Here is a 22,689-nt window from a genome sequence, read left to right as displayed (position 1 = left end):
GAATGGCTCCATTATTTAACCAACTCTGTGCATGTTTACAGACAGATTGCTTACTTTTTAATAAATGTAGTTCAAGAGGGGCACAGGAAACATTTATAGAGCTAATATTTTCAACACAGGTTAATAGAATAACAACTTTATAGTATGTAAAAAATGGTACAGTATTCTTTAATGGTACAAGCAAAATGTCACGCAAGTTACAACAAATGCATGACAAAATCTGGAGCAATAAAGCACGCTCTTGTTGTTTTTACTAAATATTATATTTTTAGTTGCATCATTAAATGGGCACCATAAAACATTAAAATTAATTCTGACCAGTATCAAAAGTCATAATCGGTCAAATCCAGTAGGATATCCTTAACAATAATAGCTTAATAAATGGAATATATAAACTTAGCCTTAGTCTGGCTAATGCAAGACCCTCTGCGACTCAATACAGGCCTCGCAACTCAAAATATATTTTGTATTCTATATATTAATATGCTTGCTTGATTTTACCCAGTCACTGTACCTTACTAATAACATTTCCCAGTATGGACTGAACAGGTTACCTGAGGACCGACGCAACTGGCGGCAGCGAACACCTTATCACTCAAATGAATATCTCTATATTAAACAGTATCTGTGTGTAAATTGATAGGATCCCTTACCCAAATAGTGTACAATTTGGTATGAGATGACAACGTTTCTCGGCCTCTCCGCTTCCTCACTTCACCTCCCCTTTCACTGGCTCTGATTTCCTGCTCCAGTTTCCGTCCACATCCGGTCACATGACACACCAACGTAATGTTGTCATTTGGAAAACTGCTCTCGTTAAATGTTAAGAGATTTAGGTCGTGTCATCTTTATTTACAAAGTGTGTATTTAATACGCAGCTAAAGACATAACAACAGTTTAACCAAAATGTAGAATCCCCTACGCCGATGATAGACACTGAGGCAGGCTTTTCATTGAAACTGGTGCCGATGTGCATTGTGGGGCTGTCGGGGAATTGTCTGGCACTGAGATGAAAATGGCGGAGGGCTGTATTGTTGGAGGAGGAAGTGTTATAGGTACAAATATCGAGAAAAACAAACACAATACAGATCTATTGTTACACCCCGAGCTGCTTTCCCGGGATTTTATTCTGCTTACATTACTGGAGGTCAGTACCAGAGAAAATGCATGAGTGTGTTTTGACGCATAGTGAGTTTGAAACTTAGAATTGTGCTGCTTGTATGTTTTGAGTTGCTCTCATTTGGGGGGAAAAAAAAAAAAAAAGTTATTGGCCAGTTCAGTTCAGTTTAGCAGTACACAGGTTTGACCAATTACATGAAAAAAAAATGCCTTCATTGAACTTAGTAAATGTTTCACAAATAAAGAATTGAGGGGGTGAATCCATATTAATTAATTAATGTTTTTGTTTTGGAAGTTACAAGTGGAAAATGCTAAACAAGCATTATTTACAAGTGGCAGTGGTCCAGGTAACTCCTTTATGGCTGTCACCAGAAAGTAGCGGTTTGTGTAGGTGCTAGCATAGCCAGCACCTATTGTTGCCTTGTTATCATGCCACGTGTTTTCCATGTACATAGTATAAGGCATGGCAAGACCCTTTTTTTCTCATGTCTCTACATTTAAAAAGAAAAAAAGATTTGCAAGGCAAGACCATGGGCTGAAAGTGCTCTGTAATCCTAAATATACAATCCTTGCTCGCACTAAGAGAACCAAGGAACTACTTTCCCCAACAGAACATTACAAAACCTAAAATAGACAAATTAATCAAACATTGCGTATAAGTGTAAGAATACTCTCCACATCAGGGAATAGGTCCTTCAGTTCAGGCACATTACTGCCAAAAATGTTTTTCCACTGTGTCCAGTTATGTAGGCCTATATTCTTTCAATAAAAAATTAGTGATTTGTGGTTTAAATTGTACTGGTGTAATTTGTAAAACATAGGAGATTGGCATATCTGAGCTGTGAGGGCCTATACGGGTGGTTTTCCACTGTCTATTTATCGAGCCGAGCAAGAACTGGTGAAACTCTGGCTTCACGACACATCTGAAACTGGCTCGGAGCCCAGCAGGGACAGGAGCTAAAGCTCTTGTTTTTATGTGATTTTTGGAACAATGGAGACTAGAGGAAGTTTCTGATTGGCTAGTTCATATCAGAAGTGACAAGTCCTGCTAAGTACTGTCTCCTTTGTGTCTGTATGACATTAAGAATGATCTTAATAATTAGTGCTTATAACTTTGTCACCCAGAACAGTTAGTAAAAATTGGTGCTTCAGTATGAAACTAATAATTGAAGTGGTAGTTTGATCTGGTTTAAAAATACTCCTCATAAAGTAAACCATACACATGTGGATATTTTTTACCTTTACCTTCATACTAAAGAGCTGTACAGTATTTTGTCCTGTACTATGTCAATATTTTTAGCTCAAACAAGACATTGTGGTGCACGCTGTCCTTTGTAAAACACTGCCTGTGTTTCCATTTTACAGTATTGTTGAAACCAGAAAAACAAATTCCTTGTATCGTTTTATTAACAGTGTTAAATTTCCTTTAGAAAAAGATTCCTGTTGACAATGAGAAGTATGCAGACAAAGATAGACTCACAGACCTGTACCTTCAGCACATCATTCCCTTGCCTCAGAGAGACCTGCCAAACAGCCGATGGGGAAAACGGATGGAAAAAAAGAGAGCATCCCAATCTGCAGCTAATGCACAAAGACTTAGGTATTACTTGCTTTCAAACTAGTAACTTTCTGTGGCTTGTGCTTTTTGTTGTATGCACTAGAACTTTAAATTTCAGGGCAGCAGTGTGGAGTAGTGGTTAGGGCTCTGGGCTCTGGACTCTTGACCGGAGGGTTGTGGGTTCAATCCCAGGTGGGGGTCACTGCTGCTGTACCCTTGAGCAAGGTACTTTACCTAGATTGCTCCAGTAAAAAACCCAACTGTATAAATGGGTAATTGTATGTAAAAAATAATGTGATATCTTGTAACAATTGTAAGTCGCCCTGAATAAGGGCATCTGCTAAGAAATAATAATAATAATAATAATAATAATAATAATAATAATAATAATAATAATAATAATAATATAGTTTGCGCTTCTTTGAAGTTTCAAAATGAACTGTTAAACCTGGGAATAATACTGTTTTTTATGGTTTTTTTACAATGTATTTTTCAAACTGGGCTACGTGCTCCATCACGTCTAGTCGTTGCAAGTACAAATCAGTGTCGCCCACAGCTGTTAAAACTAATGATGTGCATTTGAGGAGATTTTTGGAATCTGGTCATAACCGGGTATTTTGAGTCCGATTCCAGTTCCCAAACAATTTAGGAAAACGTGTGTCTCTATGTCAGTGTATGAGCAGAAGGAGAGAAGTGTTGGCATCTTATACTGTAAAGCCATAAATATTTGCGAGCCTTTTATTATGTGTTTTTCACGTATGGAAAAAAAACCGCAAACATTTTTGGCACAAATATCAGATTCCACTAACAATACATACTTTGTATATTGCAACAGGTCACTAACATTTCTGGAGCAAAATATTTATGGCTTTACAGTATACATATAAACAAGCACTAGTGCTACAGTTCTACGTCCGAATGAAAAACAGTGGAAAGACCACAACAATCACAACAGAAAATAAGTCAAACTAAACTCCTCGCAGCCGCGATCAGACAGTAGTCCTAAACAAGGACAACAAAACGCAAATACAGTGCCTTGCAAAAGTATTCAGACCCCTGACCAATTCTCTCATATTACTGAATTACAAATGGTACATTGAAATTTCGTTCTGTTTGATAATTTATTTTAAAACACTGAAACTCAAAATCAATTATTGTAAGGTGACATTGGTTTTATGTTGGGAAATATTTTTAAGAAAAATAAAAAACGGAAATATCTTGCTTGCATAAGTATTCAACCCCTGTGCTGTGGAAGCTCCCAGTTTACACCGATGAAAGAAATTGCCCTAACGAGGACACAATTACCTTACCATTGGCCCCCACCTGTGAACCATTAAAGTTGCTGTCACATTTTCTGGATAAAAAACCCACTGTTGAAGGATCATTGGTCAGGCTGTGAATCTGAAGGAAAATGAAAACCAAAGAGCATTCTACAGAAGTTAGAGATAAAGTAATACAAATGCATAGATTAGGGAAAGGGTACAAAATAATATCCAAGTGTTTGGATATCCCAGTGAGCACAGTTGGATCAATAATCAGGAAGTGGAAGCTGCATCACACCATCCAGGCACTGCCAAGAAAAGGCCGTCCCTCAAAACTCAGCGCTCAAACAAGAAGGAGACTTGTGAGAGAAGCCACAGAGAGGCCAACAATCACTTTGAAGGAGCTACAGAGTTCAGTGGCTGGGAGTGGAGTAATGGTGCACCAGTCAACCATATCAAGAGCTCTGCATAACACTGGCCTGTATGGGAGGGTGGCAAGAAAGAAGCCGTTACTCAAAAAGTACCATCTGAAAGCACGTCTGGAGTTTGCCAGAAAGCATGAGAGTGACCCAGCTGCGATGTGGGAAAAGGTTTGGTGGTCAGATGAGACCAAGATAGAGCTTTTTGGCCAAAACTCAAAGTGCTATGTGTGGCGCAAACCTAACACTGCCCATGCCTCAAGACACACCATCCCTACAGTGAAGTATGGTGGTGGCAGCATCATGCTGTGGGGATGTTTCTCATCAGCAGGGACTGGGCATCTTGTTAAAATTGAAGGAAGAATGGATGGAGCAAAATACAGGGAAATACTGCAAGAGAACCTGCTTCAGTCCGCTAAAAAACTGAAGCTTGGGAGGAAATTCACCTTTTCAGCAGGACAATGATCCCAAGCACAAGGCCAAAGCAACATTGGAGTGGCTCAAGAACAAAAAGGTGAATGTCCTACAGTGGCCCAGTCAAAGTCCTGATCTCAATCCCATTGAGAATCTGTGGCATTATTTGAAAATTGCGGTCCACAAGCGTCGTCCAACCAACCTGAACAACCTGGAGCAAATCTGCCAAGAAGAATGGGCCGAAATCACTCCGACACTGTGTGCAAAGCTGGTACATACTTACCCCAAAAGACTTAAAGCTGTTATTGCAGCGAAAGGTGGCTCTACCAAATATTAATGTGTGGGGGTTGAATACTTATGCAAGCAAGATATTTCAGTTTTTTTATTTTTCTTAAAAATATTTCCCAACATAAAACCAACGTCACCTTACAATAATTGATTTTGAGTTTCAGTGTTTTAAAATAAAATATCAAACAGAACGAAATTTCAATGTACCATTTGTAATTCAGTAATATTAGAGAATTGGTCAGGGGTCTGAATACTTTTGCAAGGCACTGTATATAGTCTAGCCAAGTGCATCGATATTTATTTTGAATTATTATATTTTGTGTGCCCAATTAATCAATTGCTGTTTGGAGGCTTAACTGACAGGTAACCCCCTTCTCTTATTTTTTATCTCAGACTCTAATGTGCTTGGTACTTCAAAGCAGACCGCTGCCAAAAATCCTTTCCTTTGTTTTCATGGTAATAAAACCACAAAGTGGCGAATTAAATTACATTTAACCCTGTTTCAATTGAAATCAAGAGATCTTAAATTAAACAGAGTGCTGTTAATGGCAGTGTGACTAGATCATTTCCCATTGTTGTGGGCGTAGCTAAATTTATTCGCATCGAAAACTGAAATACGCTAGAAAAATAGTGCGACAGACCGTTTCCAATCTTTTCCCTGATTTTACTTTACAAATGTATGCGATTTTACTTATAAGGTGACGTATCACATCTAGCGAATAACCCCCGTTTACTGCCCTTCACTTCCCACCAGTTTATTATTCACAAAAAAATAATTATTCTGAAAGTATTGTAGCGTGCAAGGGGGAAGGCAGCAGTAGGGCTGGTAGGTGACGTAATCACACACAAAGACATAATTCGATATACGCTCCTTGCAAGAGAGCCGGCTCTTTCGTACAGCGGTATCGGCGCTATGCGGGTTCGCGCTCGTCCTCCACCTGTGTGTGGATTGCCTCGCCCTGTGTGATGCGCCTGCCTGCGGGAACCAAGGTTGCTACAGTATTCTCGGGTGAAAATCTAACCATAATATTTGACCGGTGTACTTGAATACTATACTTTTTGTATTGTAAAATTCAGTACATTTGGCTACCTACAGCTTGATTTGTTTTACTCCATAAGAATCTTAATTAACTGATATTTTGGTTATAGCCTACTATAAGGGTAGCCTACTATTTTCTCATAAATTACAGGAGCATTTTCACATTTTCTTGTAATTTGAGAAATGTTAAACGTTTAATAAGCACACCCTTTTCATATTATGTTTTTCTTTCTTTTCCCCCCTCTTATTTTTTTCTCTATTAATAAACAGGGAATAAACACGAAGTTAAGCATCTGACTGATTTTTATATACAGTCGTATATAGAGCAATTGTTTCAGTTTGTGTAAAATCAAGGGAGAACATTACGAAGGGGGTTTCAAACTTTGTTTTATGTAGGCTAATGTTTGATGTCACTATACTTCTAAATTGCTTGGACTGCAAAAGAAAAAGGGAGAGGCAGAATTCTACACATGGTAAATTTACTGAATTTTCTTTGTAATTACATTACTGAATTTTATTTATATATTTACAATAAAATATTCATTCAAATGTATGAGTTTATCAGAGTCATTTTTATATTAATAAAATTCATGCCATAAAAGCAAGGAATGTATTTGTACAGGAAAGATTGGTGTTCATGATGTGTGACGTATAGATATTAAAATAGGTTACATTATTCTGTTCAAACTGGAGAATTAAAGCCATTGCGCATGTGTTCGAACTGTGCACTAAACTTGCTCCAGAACAGTTCAGCCCAAGATCACCTATACCAACAGAAAAGAGAATTGCTATCGCTCTGTATAAGCAGACAATGTATAAGCTGGCTAGCTGTGCAGAATATGCAGTCTCCCAGTTGCACCTGTTACTGTTAGTCGCCATTTTTTCCTCCCAGTAAGGAACTTCCTTAGGAGCTGCAGTGCATTTTGGGGGATTCGTTTATTTTATGCGAATAATTTTTTTTCCATTTAAATTTATGCGCATTAAGGCACCTTAATTTGCATTTTCTGAAAATATCGTCTTTCCTAAAACCCTAAGGTCTAAGGTTTTTAAAAGTTTGAATAAATGAACACGTTTTTGCGAATTATACCAATTTCCATTGAGCTTGTCGCATATTTTTTTAATACGTAAACTTTTAGCGAATAAATCCACTGCAATGCAAACATAGCCAATGTCGTAAATTATACAATACGATAATCGCGGAAACTGTAGTTGCAGGTAACTAGACTAGGTGAAAAGAAACCGACTGTGAAAGAACAGTAAAAAAAAAAAAAAGTTTCAATAAAGTCCTCCACAAATTTATAATTTCTATAGAACTAAAATTAATATGCACCAAACACAGATTTAAATAGACTACACATGGAAAATAAGTTTGATAGAAAATCGAACCATTCCTTTTTCATAAACTGTACTGTGCTGTCCAAAGAATACAGTAAGTGCAGTCAATCAGTATAAATGCTACCAATGCAAGGTAAAACTTCTCAGAAACTACAGGGTTGATTTTTTTTATTTATTTATTTTTTTAGTTATCAACCTTTGCCCACTGGGATAAGCTACTCTGATTTTATTCAAGCATTTTACAGCACTGGGGAATCACGCTTGACTGATCAACCACCTAGAGGTAGACAAATGGTAAGTGCCAGTGTACTGTAGCCTGTGCTACGGGTCCATTGTATTACCTTTTTGTTTGTTTGGTCTTTTTGTAGTTCTACTGCTGATGGTTCAAGAAAAAGACCAATATTTTTTGATGGCAGCTCAACAAGTACCAGCATAAAACTGAAAAAGATCGAGGCAGGAGCCACAGATCGCTTAAAGCCCCCTCCATCTGGGAACCTAGCCAACACCATCCGCAGACAGTCAAACACTTCCACCAACTGCTCCTCTGATGGTTCCCTGAGCAGTCCTGCCAATAACTCCATTGAGCACCTTCCTGAGAGGGTGGTCAAACACGACAGAGCCACTACCAGTTACCAGAACCCGAATGGGAATGTCAAATCGACACCCGCCACAGTGACAGAGGCATCTACAGGAGGAACAGCAAGTATGAAATTAAAAAGAGCGGCGCCAAAAGGAGACCCTGAAGTGGCGGTATGTACTATCTCAGAAGCAAGGATTCTAAGATTGTCTTGCTTCAGTGATATGTAGGTGCTGACATTACAATAGTTAACGCAGTCATTTTCAGAGGACACCACAACCAATACAAAACGTAACTCCTTTGACGGCACTTATAGTACCTGATTTTTATTATAGTTAAGTGTCATGCTGGAACTGCACTCGCCATCAAAGTAAAAGATTGCAGGTTTGAATCCCAGTCATTTCATAACCAATAAAAATATCAATTAAATATGTAGAACTGTTATTTATAACTTTAATAGTAGATTAGGGGAAATAATTGTTTAATTCAATATAAAGAGTGAAGATTTTCAAATTGAATTTTAATGATCTAATGACCAATACACATTTCCCTTAATGTCTTCAATTAAAATCCCCTATCCCTTATCTATTTTTCCATATTCTGATTAGATTTAAAAACAAATCAAACAATAACATGGCAATTGAAGCACCTCAGAGTTGTCTGTCGACGCTGCAAGTTGGACAGAGTACTGTCAGACAAACTGAAAAGCCTACTGCTACTAGTGCTAGACATGGGAGCGCTACCCAACAGCAACTTGATTTAATTCAAATAGAAAGACATTTTAAAAATACCTGAAAATAAACAGATTGGGCACGGAATGCTTTTCGAGACCAGTTAAAGGAGAAGAATAAAAACAGAAATTGAGGAAAACACTTGCCAGACTTTAAATGATTATCTCACAAAATCTAAGCAACGGTCAAAAATAAAGAGGGACAACAGTATGGTATACAGAGTTATATTTCTTTGAGGGCCCTTTCATACCTAGTTCATTTGGAGAGGATAATTCACACTAGAATTCGCGTTAGAATTCACAGCACAGCAGAAACCAAACCAACTGGTGGTGATGTCATACAGAACCTGCAGCGAGAGAGGAAAGCCATTTATATATGTAACATCTACAAATAATAATAAAATATATAGAAAGACTGTACACATGCAGTCGCTGACAAAAGTATTGGCACCCCATGCTTATTATACCATAATTCAAGGTAACAGATTAAAGACAAGCATTTAGTAAACATAACCTGGGGCAGCAGTGTGGAGTAGTGGTTAGGGCTCTGGACTTTTGACTGGAGGGTCGTGGGTTCAGTCCCAGGTGGGGGACACTGCTGTTGTACCCTTGAGCAAGGTACTTTACCTAGATTGCTCCAGTAAAAACCCAACTGTATAAATGGGTAATTGTATGTAAAAATAATGTGTAAAAAATAATGTAATTGTATGTAAAAATAATGTGATATCTTGTAACAATTGTAAGTCGCCCTGGATAAGGGCGTCTGCTAAGAAATGAATAATAATAATAATAATAATAAAAATAATAATAATAACCATATATAAATATCTCATAAACCCACTTATTGTTTTGTACAGCCTGTCAAATGATGCGTGGCCGGACTTTACGAAGTAACCACAGGATATAATTAATTTCCAACTAACAACCAATAATCAGCTCGGCTGACAAACTGACATTTTGTGCAGCCTGTCAACGGGATACAGTTCAGTTACAAAACACCAACCTCACCACATTTTTCTTCTTTAACATAGTCTTTTAACATAGTACAAATGCACACAAAAAAACACCAAGTGCAACTCCTAATTGATAGCTCTCATCAGTCGACAATTCATGCCTTTTTTAGATAATGACACAAACTGTTTCGTTCCAGTTAATGATACAAAATGTATTTGTCTTGTAGTAAATTCTATGCATTTGTTTAAATGTAAAGAACAACTGAATGTACAGTATTATGTGTGTGTGTGTAATTAATTTTGTGTTTACAGGGAGAATTTAAATCATCAGAGACTAAGAAGAAAATTCAGCATGTTACCTGGCCGTGAATTTGTTGCAGACAGTGATCTATCTTCTAAAGTAACATCTACAACTCTGCCTTAGCAGCCCCTGTCTACCTGGAGTAGTGGAGATCAATGAATTTAGCAGGCTTTGGATGTAATGTCTACAAGGACTAAGTGATACAGAATACTACCTTCAAGAGATTGAAAATGCTGGACTGGATATTAAAGAATTGCTTTCTCTATTTTTTTAATGTCTTTACATTTAATTGGTCTAATAACCAGATTGCATATTGTTGTTTTTTTTTGTTTGTTTTTTTAGACCTTTTCAATGAGATTTCAAACAGTAAAATTCCTTGTCTTTTGGCTTAGAACAAACTACAGTAGAACCTGCCGTGTCCAATTTAATTGGTTCCAGGGGTCCATCAGATATGTGAAAATATCATATCTCAGAGGGTGGTGTTATACTACATTGTAGTTGCTTTATTAACGTCAGGGCATTAAAATTAACACATTTGGGTACAGCAGTGTGTCTAAAACAACAAAAGTACAGTACTGCAGATGTACTATACAAAGAAAACCAGTAGAAATTACTGCAAGTAAAGTGCAGTATTAAAAATAAAGTACTGTAATACAGTATCTGGCAATTTGCAAAACAGCGTTTCAAAAACATTTTTGCACTGAAAGTGTGTGTTAACCTGAGACAGAAATGGAGTTTAAAAAACACCCACACAAACACAAACTGCTTTGGAAGATCAGTGATGTTGTGAAAAAATATTGTTTCAGTTTTTTGTTAATGGTACAGTAGTTATATTAATCCATCGATTTTCTTGTTGTTTTAAGTGAACTTAGTGACACCTAACAGCATGCAAGAGTTTCCCAAATGCAATGTCTTTTTCCACTGCCTCTGGCTCTGCAGCAATACCCCCCTCGCTCCTGGCTTTTATATGCAACTGAATTCCTTCTGTCCTGCTAAGAGCTGATTTACTATATTAGATATATAATAAAATGTGCATTGCTCAGTTTCCGTCAGTACCATTCAGTCGGTAGCAGCATGTGTAAATGACACATACAAGAGATCCATTAGTTAATAGTGGGAATCGTATCTTACAGGATCAGTTATTCTACTGTACCTGATGTATTTATTTAAATAAACCCTGTCTGAAAGTAGCTGAAATATTTGGTTATTAATAGCTGCCTTTTGAAAGTTTTATATTTTATGTTTTAATAAAGCTCACCTGATATTTTTCAACAGCATGGAGTGTGTTTTAGTATTGGTAGAATTGTGTTTTATCAATTATTTAATTACATATAATGAATAAATTGAAGCATACTATAAAATACCAGGTTAAAGGCACTCTACTTAAAGTTTCCTCTTTCCTTTTTATATTGAAAAAAGAAAATCTGGATTATAACTGCAGGTCACCCTAAATGCATGTTTTACATTATACAGCAAGGGCTTGAGACAGTTAAAGCTCAACCACCTTGAGAAAACAATGTCTGAAAGATTTCTGTCAAATCATGGTGGGGTCATAACGAATCTTCAGCTATGGCCAAAAGGTTTGCATCACCCATTAGAATGAACTAATTTTGTTTCATAGTCGAATGAAGCCTGCTGAATAATGTCAAACCCCTTTGTCATTTTTGTAATTTTCCATATACTTTTGTGACATTTTGAAATCTAACATGAAATACTGTACTATTCTAGCTTCCGGTAGACTTGCGACATCATTTTGTAGTTTCTTTGATTACATGATAAGTAAAAGATCTAAATTATGTTCATATATATATATATTATGTCTCAATTCTAAAATTCTAGGTGATGCTAAACTTTTGGCCATCGCTGTAGTTTGACAAAATAGTTTTTGCACCTGAATAGAACTATTTTTTTTGTATTTATTTTAGGAATTCAAGTGAAACATCACAAGAAAACAGTGCTAAAAATTAAAAACGTTAATTTTCAGTTGTGTGGCATTTACCTAAATGGCCTGGCTGATACTTTCTAGTTTTTATTTTTTGTAAAAAAGTGAAATATAGTACACTCTTTATATTTAGTACAGAGGAAGGGGCATCAAACCCACCACACAGTTGTTTTAAGATTGTAATCATGTACATTACTTTTTTACTATCATACTTTGGAATTTTTTTTATTTTTTATTATGGGTAACAGGTAGGTTGAAGTAATTTTCTTGATGGATTGTGTGACCTGTCTATAAAATAAAACACTTTTTGAATCCATTTGCCCTTTTTATTTTTTTTATCAGCAAAAAATGATAATAATGATGTCCAGGTTAATGAGTGGGTGGGTTCATATACGTTTTATTTTTAGTAGTTGTTTAGCTACAAGGTGCATTGGGTTGTCAGATATCAAATCACCTGCAGTGGATCCGGCCATATGTAGACCAATTGGTGTCATTTGAATGTTTGTCAAACCATAAGGACACGTGTCTAACTAGTCAGGAACCCACTACTATTACCTTTCAAATTCAGCTGATTGTTATTATTTTTATTTTATTTTTAATTTAGTCATTGCCAATTATTTTTTATTATTATTTTCTCCCAATTTGGAATGGCCAATTATTTTTGGGCTCAGCTCACCGCTACCACCCCTGCGCTGACTCGGGTCAGCTGACTGTTCAAGGTCTCGTATATGGCACATTCAAACAAGTGACACATGTATGCTATAGTTTGGCTCGTTTGTATGACTTTCCTACTTTGTTTCCCCAATAGCTCCTTGTAACAGAACTGCATACCTGTAGAACCACTGCAGCTTTTGAAATCTACTCCACCGTGTACGCTTTTACTTTGTGTGTCAGATTCACTCACATGATCTACAATCACAATGGTGTCCATTAGTCAGACCACAGAAAGCAAACTTTTATACAGGAAGAGATACAGTACCAGGAAGAAGGAAGTGTAGACTTTATTTTGTGTGGAGCTTGAAAAGTTAAACAGCACAATAAATGAACCAATGTTTATGTTGCCAATGCTAACAAGAGATGCTGAAGTGATCTGAAAGCCTTCTCCAGCATTAGCACATCATTAACAGATGCAGTTGTCCATAGGAATTTATTTGTGGGATTCTAAAGTATCACCTAAATTTCTCACATGACCTGCTTTATTATTATTATTATTATTATTATTTATTTCTTAGCAGACGCCCTTATCCGGGGCGACTTACAATTGTTACAAGATATCACATTATACAGATATCACATTATTCTTACATACAATTCCCCATTTATACAGTTGGGTTTTTACTGGAGCAATCTAGGTAAAGTACCTTGCTCAAGGGTACAACAGCAGTGTCCCCCACTGAGGATTGAACCCACAACCCTCTGGTCAAGAGTCCAGAGCCCTAACCACTACTCCACACTGCTGCTTTAAATAAACTGGACCTGATAGTCTTCATTCTGATATATTAGGGTCCTCAAAAATTTTGATGTTTAATGCATAAGTTTATATGCTCCAAAAATGATTTTTTCCAAGCTACTAAATTAGAACTCAAACCTATTGGCTTTGCCATGTTGGTGACACAGTACATAAGAATTATTGTTGTAATGACAATGTTCCACTAGGTGGCAGAATTGGGTAAGGAATATAATAATAACACATTAGAGTAGCTACATACACACACAGAAAAAAATGTAGACAGCAAGTACAGTAAACACCTCCCCCATCCCTTCAGCTCTTACACTAACACACATTATAAAGAAACAGAGTTGGACTTGCGTACAGCAACGTGCATAGATACTAACACCAGAGTATGTGTCTGTTTCTCACAATGCAGTTTGTCAATATATGGGTTAACATGCTTCTGACACTGTACTTTGTTTTTATCATGGCAGGTTTGAGTCCAGGATTTAAGAACGTAAACCTCAAGCCACCTGTCGGCTCTAGAAATGATACAATGATGACCAATATTATTATTTTAATAATATGTAATACGAAACCTTACAAAAACACAGAACAGCCAAAAATCAGCACAGAAAGTAATTCGATTTCCAGTTCAGAGACTGTAATAGAGTTGGTTTAATATAATTAAAGATCATTATTTGGAAATGATATTTGGTAAATATGCATTTCAGAGATTGCAATACCCCGTTATTGATAAACCTTAATTGTGGTTCCAAAAATTACCTGATGCAAGCCAGAATGATTCACCAGTCCTGTAAAAAGCTCTTTAAAAACTCCTGTTGTCCCTTATCTTCTTATAAGTATTTCTTAAGACAGTAGTTTATACTGTATATTTAATTGTAAAAGAAGAAGGAAGACTTTTTTTCTTACAGTCCCATAATTTCCATCTTGGTCCTTTTCATATTTTACACACTTGCTTTTCTTGGAACATCAGCTTTTGCTCAATGAAACACTGGTATCTCTCAGGTACAGCAGTCCTGAAGATGTTTTTCTTTTTAATGGACCACTTGCTTAGATGCAGAGATTGTATACCAGAAAAATAGTCTGTCTATCAGGAACAATATAACATTATACTAAAATTGATTTGCGGAGTACGGTAATCAGTTTCAAACTTCAAGTGCTTATTTTCCATACACCAGTTTAGAGAGAGAGAGAGAGAGAGAGAGAGAGAGAGAGAGAGAGAGAGAGAGAGAGAGATCAGCTGTCAAATTGTCATAACTTTGCAGTTCTATGTATGATGGTTCCAAAATTTGATGGGTCTGTGTGGACTGCCAAAATGTAAAAAATGACCAAAAAGGAATGTCCATAGAAAACAATGGACACAACTGAATGACAGCATATATCTTTAAAAACCAATAAATTGATGGTAGGAAGTAGATTACACAGCCTTAAAGTGGAATCACAGTTTTATTATGTGTCAGTATCCCTGCTATTAGATGGGTAAATAGTATTAAGATTAGTTTATGGGTTTAAAATAGATTCCTTATTTTTCACTGGTTTACAGTGTTTTTGGTATTCCAAGGCTGAAAACAAAAGCTTTATTTCCTGTTTGTCATATTGACATTTTTAGTTTGAAAATGTTAATTATTCATATTACACTATTTTAGTTATGCTATATAATGTTTAGAATCTTTTAAAAGTATGCTCTATATAATCACGAAGATGAATGGTTGGATTGTTTTATCTAAACCAAAACAATAACGTTTATAGCTACTGATGACATTTTGGAACAAGTAGAAGATTTTGACAAGGTACCAATATCTAATACCATTGTAAAAAAAAAAAAAAAAATTACCACAAGGGGTGCTGTGGTTCTTAAACGAATTTAATCAAAAGGTTGTCTATCTTTTTACTGTTGTTGTCACTCTACTTCCTTCTGTTCCAGATACACGCTCTAGTGGTTCAGCGTAACTCGATGTCGGTTGTGGTTTTGAAATTCAAGTATTTTAGAAAAAAGAAATACTGTAGCGTGCTGTTTTTTGGAGGTCACAGCGATTATCTTTCGTTCGCTCTGTAAAGCATTGGCGCGTCTAACACATTCATTATGCTAATACGGAGAGCTTTCGATGTATGTGTTAAAAAACAGCACGTTTTTAAGTCTGTGGTGTCCAGCCCTCACAGTACCCTGTCACCTTTCAATTTAGAGGGCGGCGGAGGAGCGATCCTTAAATCCCTTTCCACTAATGTTTATGAGAATTTAGCTGTCGAGGACTGGATACACGACAACATAGATCTACAAGGCAAAAATATCCTGTTTCTGTGGAGAAACTCGTCAGCAGTAGTTATAGGCAGGCACCAAAATCCTTGGCAGGAGTGCAACCTCAAACTGATGAGAGAACATGGAATACAGCTAGCAAGAAGGCGGAGCGGCGGAGGGACAGTTTACCACGACATGGGCAATATCAACATGACCTTCTTCACAACCAAGAAAAAATACGACAGGATGAAAAATCTCAACATGATTACAAAGTCATTGAACAAGCTGAGGCCACAGATGGACGTGCGCCCCACAGAGAGACTAGACCTTTTGCTAAACGGGCACTTTAAAGTATCTGGGACGGCTGCAAAGCTTGGCAGAACTAATGCCTACCATCATTGCACTTTACTTTGTAATTCTGATAGAGCTTTGCTTTCGTCTGTTCTCAAAAGCCCCTGCCAAGGACTGAAAAGTAACGCCACCCCCAGCGTGCCTTCTCCAGTTAAAAACCTTTTGGAGGAAGACCCCACACTGGACTGTGGTATCATAATGGATTCAATCGTTACAGAGTACACTAAACAGTATGGTTTAGACCATCACATTATTCTGATAGAACCAAAGGATGAAGCCACACTGCCAGGGATCAGTAAAATGACACAAGATCTACAAACGTGGGAGTGGGTGTTTGGAAAGACGCCTAAGTTCAGCGTCAGTACGAGTTTTAAACTCGGCTACAGACTGTCCAGTGCCATGGTAACATTAAGCATAGATGTAAAGAATGGGATCATAGACTCGTGTAACATTAAACTTCCACAGCATTGGCTGCCATCTGAAATGTGCGAACATTTGGCGTCACACTTGATTGGCAGTAAGTTTTGTCCAAGCGAAACAACACGGCTAACAAGTGCCTTATTGAGGACATGCCCACAGAACGAAGAGTTACATCATAAGTGGAACATTTTGTGTGAAAATGTTGCGTCTGTTATGTGATTTCAAATGAACTTGTAAAATACAATTCTACAATAAATGCATTGTATTGTTTTGCAGGCAGCTGTGGGAAGATGTTTAACAAGTGTGGATAAAACGTTTTGGAACACATTTTTTCCAAATCCTTAACGTAACATGTAAAGTATAGAATTTAAAATGTAATACAGCATTTTACCCTGAAGGCAATCACAGTATAATTCTATATGCAATTCCTGTACATCACCAACATAACCATGTGGGGTAAAAGGTGAAGCCAAACATTTATTTTTGTAATGTGTTTTTGCTTCCTGAGCTATATAACAGAGCTTGAAGGTGATTTTTTTTCAGGGGCATTACAATGTGGCTGAAATAAACAAACATGATTCAACTTCCTTTGGGTACTGTAAACGCACAAGTAGAGCTTAATATAAACTACAGAACAAAAGAGAACAGTATACAAACTAACATGATTTTCAGACACAGCAGCAGTGCCTTTTTTGCAAACTGATACAAACCAAAGTTTTCTCCTTACAGCCAAAAATAACTATAGTTTCTTTATATTGCAGTTTGTAGCGCAGCATATTGAAGTGTTTCAAAGTGGAAGTACTGTACATACAGGTTCGCCATTTACTTACTTTGTTTAGCAGAAATAAGTTTGATCCTTGTCAGACTTTTAGAAAAATATCTTCTTCATATCCACTTACCAATTCCAGTGAGTCAAGCAGACATGAATAAACTGTCAGGCTACCTAATTGAACAAATTATGCAAATGTCTTTGAAAATGTTCAAAATGACACCAAAATCACATCCCTAGCACATTTGATCCTTTACCTAATTTGAATGTAAGTGGGTGTGGTCAAAACCTAAACTGTGACCCTTGGTCATTGCTGAACTGCTGGTCCAATGAAGCTGAGATTTGTGGTTTTCCCATAAAAAACTCCTCCAGGTATGCTTAATCAAAAACTGGAGTTCTGATTTGTCACAGACTGACTCCACAACACAGAATTAACACCTGAGATTCAACAGACATTTTAAAGTAGCAGCTGGGTGGGATGAAAGTCAAATTACTTGCCCAAGTTCATGCCCTGTGGTGTCAGGAATTTGACATCTGTGTGTCATGCTTCAGTGCAGGTGTTTTAACTTTAGTAGTTGCAAGAAAAGGTAGCCTAATCATCAAATTATTTTTGTACATATTAATTTGATCAACATATAATTTAAAATTTATAAATTCATCAAATTTTAATTTTGTCAGTATAAATACAGTAGATAAACAGACAGCTGTTTTATTTAAAAGTGTAAGTCGCAAAACAATAATACAAAAATGAAAATTAAAACAAGTCTAGCTTTAAATTATTGATTGTGCATAGTAGTTAACGTGACATTAAAGGTATGATACATCACATTTACATCCATTCTTGCATAATGCTCACATGACTAAAAATAGCATTTTTGGCTGTAAATGGCAAAAATTATAGTAACATACAGTAACGCATAAGTCACAATGCAGAACAATTAACATTTACAGTAAGTGTCAAAATTGTTCAACGATGCACTATTAAATGAATATACAAGTTTAAAAAAATAATATACATATATCTATCTATCCTTTACTACACCATTGGTCTGAGTTGTAAAATAATTTTGTATTTCTGTGAGAATGTAATCATTTTGCCTTTCTCAGGTATCATCTAAGCTGTCTATTGTCAAGCAATAGACAGAAGTAGAAATTTGGATTTGAAGGAATAAACAGTTAACAAAACTACACTTAAAGGGTAGCCATTTAAATCCACGTTCGTACCTCTTATTTGCACTAGCAACATTATCACTATCACTTTTCGTGTGCTCAAGATACCTTGGTTGTTTGCTTGTCTTTTTCTTTAATACAAATTAGACCACATGACTTACAGTACAGGAAGGGATTGGGTACCAAAAATAATTTTAAAAATCCTGAAAAAAGAAGCAAGCAAATACAGAAAAATCCTAATAGTGTCAATAATAGGGAAGAAAATGAATTTTAAAGCTGATTTTAAAAATGATCCCCTACCTTATTCCAAACCCAATTTTGAAGGGAATATATGCTATAGAGTAGTACTTAAAAGTAGTGCACTATGCAGCGATTTCCTCTATATTCTATATCACGGCTCTTCAACTGCAATAGGATTTACATGTAACTGCCAGCAGAAGGAGGTTGGATACAAGGTTCTTTGGTGTCTTATTGTCCATTATGTTTGCTTTGTGTGCTTTACATGGAAAACGTCTACAGTGGTTTCATGGCACTCTCTCAAGTCGTAGTCACAATAGCCAATGGAAAACCGGCTCTACAAAAAAATGTAAAGAAAAAAAACATTGTATTACAATTATGTATTGTTACATTTCTTTGTAGGTAAAAAAATAAATAATACAGAGACTTGCCTGTGGCTTTTTAAAATAGTCTAGTCCTCTACCAATCTTTATTATCCAACCATTATTGAACCTGTTAAAGCAAAAAATAAATAAAGTGCATTTGTGCATCTTTAAAACTGGATTAATGCTCTTTTTTTACTGTAAAGCCTAACATTTTAAAGGTATTTTCTCTGACCTCCCAGGATCATTTCCAAAACCCTTCAGAGATGGTAAATTGGTAGATTAAAACATGAAAGTGTGGCTTAATTCCAAAGATAATCACACAAAACATCAATAACTAATTCACGTAGCACTTAATCAATACACCAGGCTAATTTGGAGACTTCGCTGCAGGGTGTTTGTCCAATATTCTGAATTACAATACATATTTATCAAACATAACTGAACCAACATAAAAGCACTGTAATTAAATATCACCAACCTGATTTCCCTGTCATGGATTGTTGTGGAATAGTCGATCGTCAGTGTTATCCCATGTGTCTTAAGCGACTGTTGAATCTCAGTAAGAGCACTTGTCTGCTGATTTGCGTTTTCACCCTAATACATAATATATTTTTCTTAGATAAAACAAGTGATACTTTTCTGCAGTAGCTGCTGAAATAGCACAAAAAGGTCCCAAATCTTGTATAAGGAAAAGAAGAAAACCTACATCTTGGGATGTCAGCAGATGGATAGTCTTGACTTCACAAGGAGATTTCAAAAGCATCTCACAGAACCTCAAAAGGTTATACAGCTAGAAAAAGCAAAATGAATTAACATTAGGCACATTTCTGCTAAAACACAAACATATCACCAAAGACTCCTCGACCTTGTATGAATTATAAACAACCTGCACTTTTGCATTTGTGAATGGTCATCATTTTTACTACTTTAATATTCTAACTCCACAGTGATGCTGAAAGTTGAATAAAAAGGGTGCCATATTCTCGTATTTCTCAAACCTCTTACAATGTGAAATTGCCAGGCCTCTACACAATTTTTCCTCTCATAAAGGGTTATGATATATATTTTTTGGTTCTAAGTTTTGTACAAAATAATGTTAAGCTAGCTACTTTTTAACCACTTATTTGTCATGGGATTACTGCTATAAAAAAATAACCTTTTAGACTAATATATTTATTTTTAAGCCGACTCGAGTTCTTTATTGTAACATCATGAAACCGGTAATTGTGCAATGGGTTCCAGAGGCTTTCATACGTAATGTGATCATTTTCAATGTATTCTTTGCTTTTGATTAGCAGCTGACCAAATGTGCCCAGGGTGGAGATTTGCAAGTAAAGGAAAATCACAACAAATGAAAAGTGTTAATCATACCTGACACTTTTCTATTATTGATTTTGGATACCAGTATCTCTGCCCCACTCAGTCTCAGGGTGTTGTCAGCTCAGCTGGCCAGAAATGACTAATAAACTGAGAGTGATAAAACCTGTTGTATAATTAGCAGGTTGTGTGGTGTTCCAATGAAGAAGCCCAGTCAAATACATACTGTCCTCTAAAAGGAGAGTGATTTATTAGGGTATTTGTGAGCCCCTGAAAAATATATGTTGAAAAGGAGCAAGTCTACTTATGGTGCTTTCTTTTTAAATAACCCTGTTCATACATGCACAAGTTGTCCTTACCTGATGAATGTGTCTGATGTAAGGATCCTCCACCCAAACTTCAGTTAATGCTTCATTAATGTAGGGTTTAAAAAGCTTTTCAAAACTAAAGCCTTTGGCATTCTCTGTGATTTTGATCTGTTCATGATACTTCCCCTCTGAAATGAACAGAAAATGCTTTTTATAAGCAGCTAAGTATAACATTCCAAACAAAATTCAGATAAATAAATGCAGATCAATTGCAGGCGGCACTAACGCTGTACCTGTCATGGAAGAAACCGATTTTTGAGGGTAAAATGAAGAATGTTCAATACAGTCGTAATGCATTTTGGAAAATGTTAAATAGATGGGGCACCACTGGCCAGCTTGTTCATTCAAATGTTTTGCATACAAAGAGGAAATTAGTACCAATATGGAGAAAAAGATAATAAATGCAGTATACAAGGGATCTGAGGTTGTATGGCACAGCAAACAACATGTCGGACTCAGTAGCTCCCTACAATGGAGCCCAATAAAGACCCAGAGCCCTGAAAAGTATTAGTTTCAATTACATCCTAATTGTTGGATGCTACAGGCTTTCTATATTGTTTGAACGTATTTAGTAAAAAAAAACAGAATGGGTTTCATTTGGCTGAACCCTGTGTCCAACAGACGAGGATTTCATTACCAAAACAAATCTAATACTGTACCTTCTTTTTCTTGATTTAGACGGATTTTAATCTGCTCTGCTCTCTCCATGTAACCCTTTATCTTCTGCCTGTAATGGGGCTTCTTTGAGTCATCTTTAGTAGCTGTGATGATACATTGGGAGCACAGTTAATTTGTTTCAGAATACATAACTTTTTCTATTAAACATTATTATAACTGTTCCATGGTCCCCCATTTCTTCTATTTAATATTTTTTGCTTGTATTTTACATTTCAGACAAAACTTAAAGCTGCAATGAGTTTATGTGACCTACCTATACAAACGTAGGTATAGTACATCAGAATTATACTGTACTTGCACTGATTTTTTTTCTTAAAAACAAAACAAAAAAAAACCCGATATGTATGTACAATGTGTTCCATAAGTATATGAACACTAATTGCATTAATATATTCGTTATATGGATGTTGTGCAAACTGACATCAATCAGGATTACATTTTCGCTCCAAGGGACAACAGCAAGGAAGCTGATGGTGGTAATGTGAGGTAATGGCATCATCAGCGTTAACACACACACACACACTATATCTATCTATCTATCAATATAGATAGATATAATTAGTTACTGCACAAACCTCACAACCTCAAAACAAACAATCGTTTTTTCTCCTTTACTTCACTTACTTTTTAGCACGTCTAACAGTAACTGGATGCCTTCCTGGTAACAGATAAGGGACTCCTGAAACCTCGAGCTCGTATCTAGTTCCACAGCTCTCGTTAGCACGGTAACAGCCGAACTCTCCATCCCGACCAGCGCATTCTGTGACATGGTACTTGTCACACAAAAGTAGTTTACAAAATATTCTTCAACTTTAGTGTTTTGTTTTAGGTTATTGCCTTTACCTAAATAATAATCAAAACTTCCTTGTTGAACATGTAGTTTGTCATTTAAAGAAATCCACTGTGTTTGTATTATGGACGGTATTGGATAACGTCAAATAAAATGTATTAAACTTAACTAGAAACAGCCCAATTAAATTAAACTACTACTTTATCTCATATAATTGATTATATAAAATACAGCAATTGCTTTCTAGTGAATTTGTGAACACAACAACAACAGCTAGGCGTACGTACATCTACCACCTCTTCTGTTAGTCTACATTTTTCAAACTTGCTTCCTGATCCTGAATTGCTACATACAAATAAATCCCTCGCTATAGCAACATTACAGTACTGTAGTATATTTTTTTATTATACTTGATTATACAAGGGAACCAAGTAAAAGCATATTATATTACAAAAATGACAAGTACAGAAATGTTATAATAATAAAATTGTAATTACTTATTTATCCAGTACTTAACAAAAAAATAGTAAAATTGGGTATGGGGAAAAAATAATAAAAATAAAAATAAAGATAACAACAACAACAACAACAACAA

General features: G+C 36.1%; 4 protein-coding genes across 9 annotated transcripts in view; 2 read left to right on the top strand and 2 right to left on the bottom strand.

The window, feature by feature from the left end:
• The window catches only part of LOC117407342 (transforming growth factor-beta receptor-associated protein 1-like), a 36,573-nt gene extending 35,792 nt beyond the window's left edge, over window positions 1-781 (bottom strand). For 3 of the 5 annotated variants that reach the window (XR_009329355.1, XM_059028807.1, XM_059028809.1), the window contains exon 1: window positions 654-781. The gene's annotated coding sequence lies outside the window, so the exon portion shown is untranslated. The other 2 variants (XM_059028808.1, XM_059028811.1) reach the window with 2 other exon arrangements.
• Window positions 782-802: 21 nt separating this feature from the next.
• LOC117406753 (ashwin) lies at window positions 803-12,253 on the top strand. The gene is made up of 4 exons (XM_034011039.3): window positions 803-1,147; window positions 2,550-2,719; window positions 7,803-8,184; window positions 10,007-12,253. The coding sequence occupies exons 1-4, from the start codon at window positions 1,010-1,012 to the stop codon at window positions 10,061-10,063; spliced, it is 747 nt and encodes a 248-aa protein (XP_033866930.2). The 5' UTR covers window positions 803-1,009; the 3' UTR covers window positions 10,064-12,253.
• A 3,049-nt stretch (window positions 12,254-15,302) lies between these two features.
• On the top strand, window positions 15,303-16,983 carry lipt1 (lipoyltransferase 1). The gene has a single exon (XM_034010863.3). The coding sequence runs from the start codon at window positions 15,477-15,479 to the stop codon at window positions 16,617-16,619; it is 1,143 nt and encodes a 380-aa protein (XP_033866754.1). The 5' UTR covers window positions 15,303-15,476; the 3' UTR covers window positions 16,620-16,983.
• Window positions 16,984-17,571: 588 nt separating this feature from the next.
• On the bottom strand, window positions 17,572-22,430 carry mitd1 (MIT, microtubule interacting and transport, domain containing 1). Of its 2 annotated transcripts, XM_034010864.3 has the most exons (7): window positions 21,929-22,428; window positions 21,286-21,387; window positions 20,618-20,754; window positions 19,648-19,731; window positions 19,420-19,535; window positions 19,008-19,068; window positions 17,579-18,913 (listed from the first exon to the last, which is right to left on the bottom strand). In XM_034010864.3, the coding sequence occupies exons 1-7, from the start codon at window positions 22,071-22,073 to the stop codon at window positions 18,818-18,820; spliced, it is 741 nt and encodes a 246-aa protein (XP_033866755.1). In that variant the 5' UTR covers window positions 22,074-22,428; the 3' UTR covers window positions 17,579-18,817. The 2 variants fall into 2 exon arrangements, with proteins under 2 accessions (XP_033866756.1, XP_033866755.1); XM_034010865.3 differs by lacking the exon at window positions 19,008-19,068 and having other exon boundaries at window positions 17,572-18,913; window positions 21,929-22,430.
• Window positions 22,431-22,689: the final 259 nt, after the last annotated feature.

This window comes from Acipenser ruthenus, chromosome 8, assembly GCF_902713425.1.
Source record: "Acipenser ruthenus chromosome 8, fAciRut3.2 maternal haplotype, whole genome shotgun sequence".
NCBI lineage: Eukaryota > Metazoa > Chordata > Actinopteri > Acipenseriformes > Acipenseridae > Acipenser > Acipenser ruthenus.
This window is presented reverse-complemented; position numbering and strand designations above follow the sequence as displayed.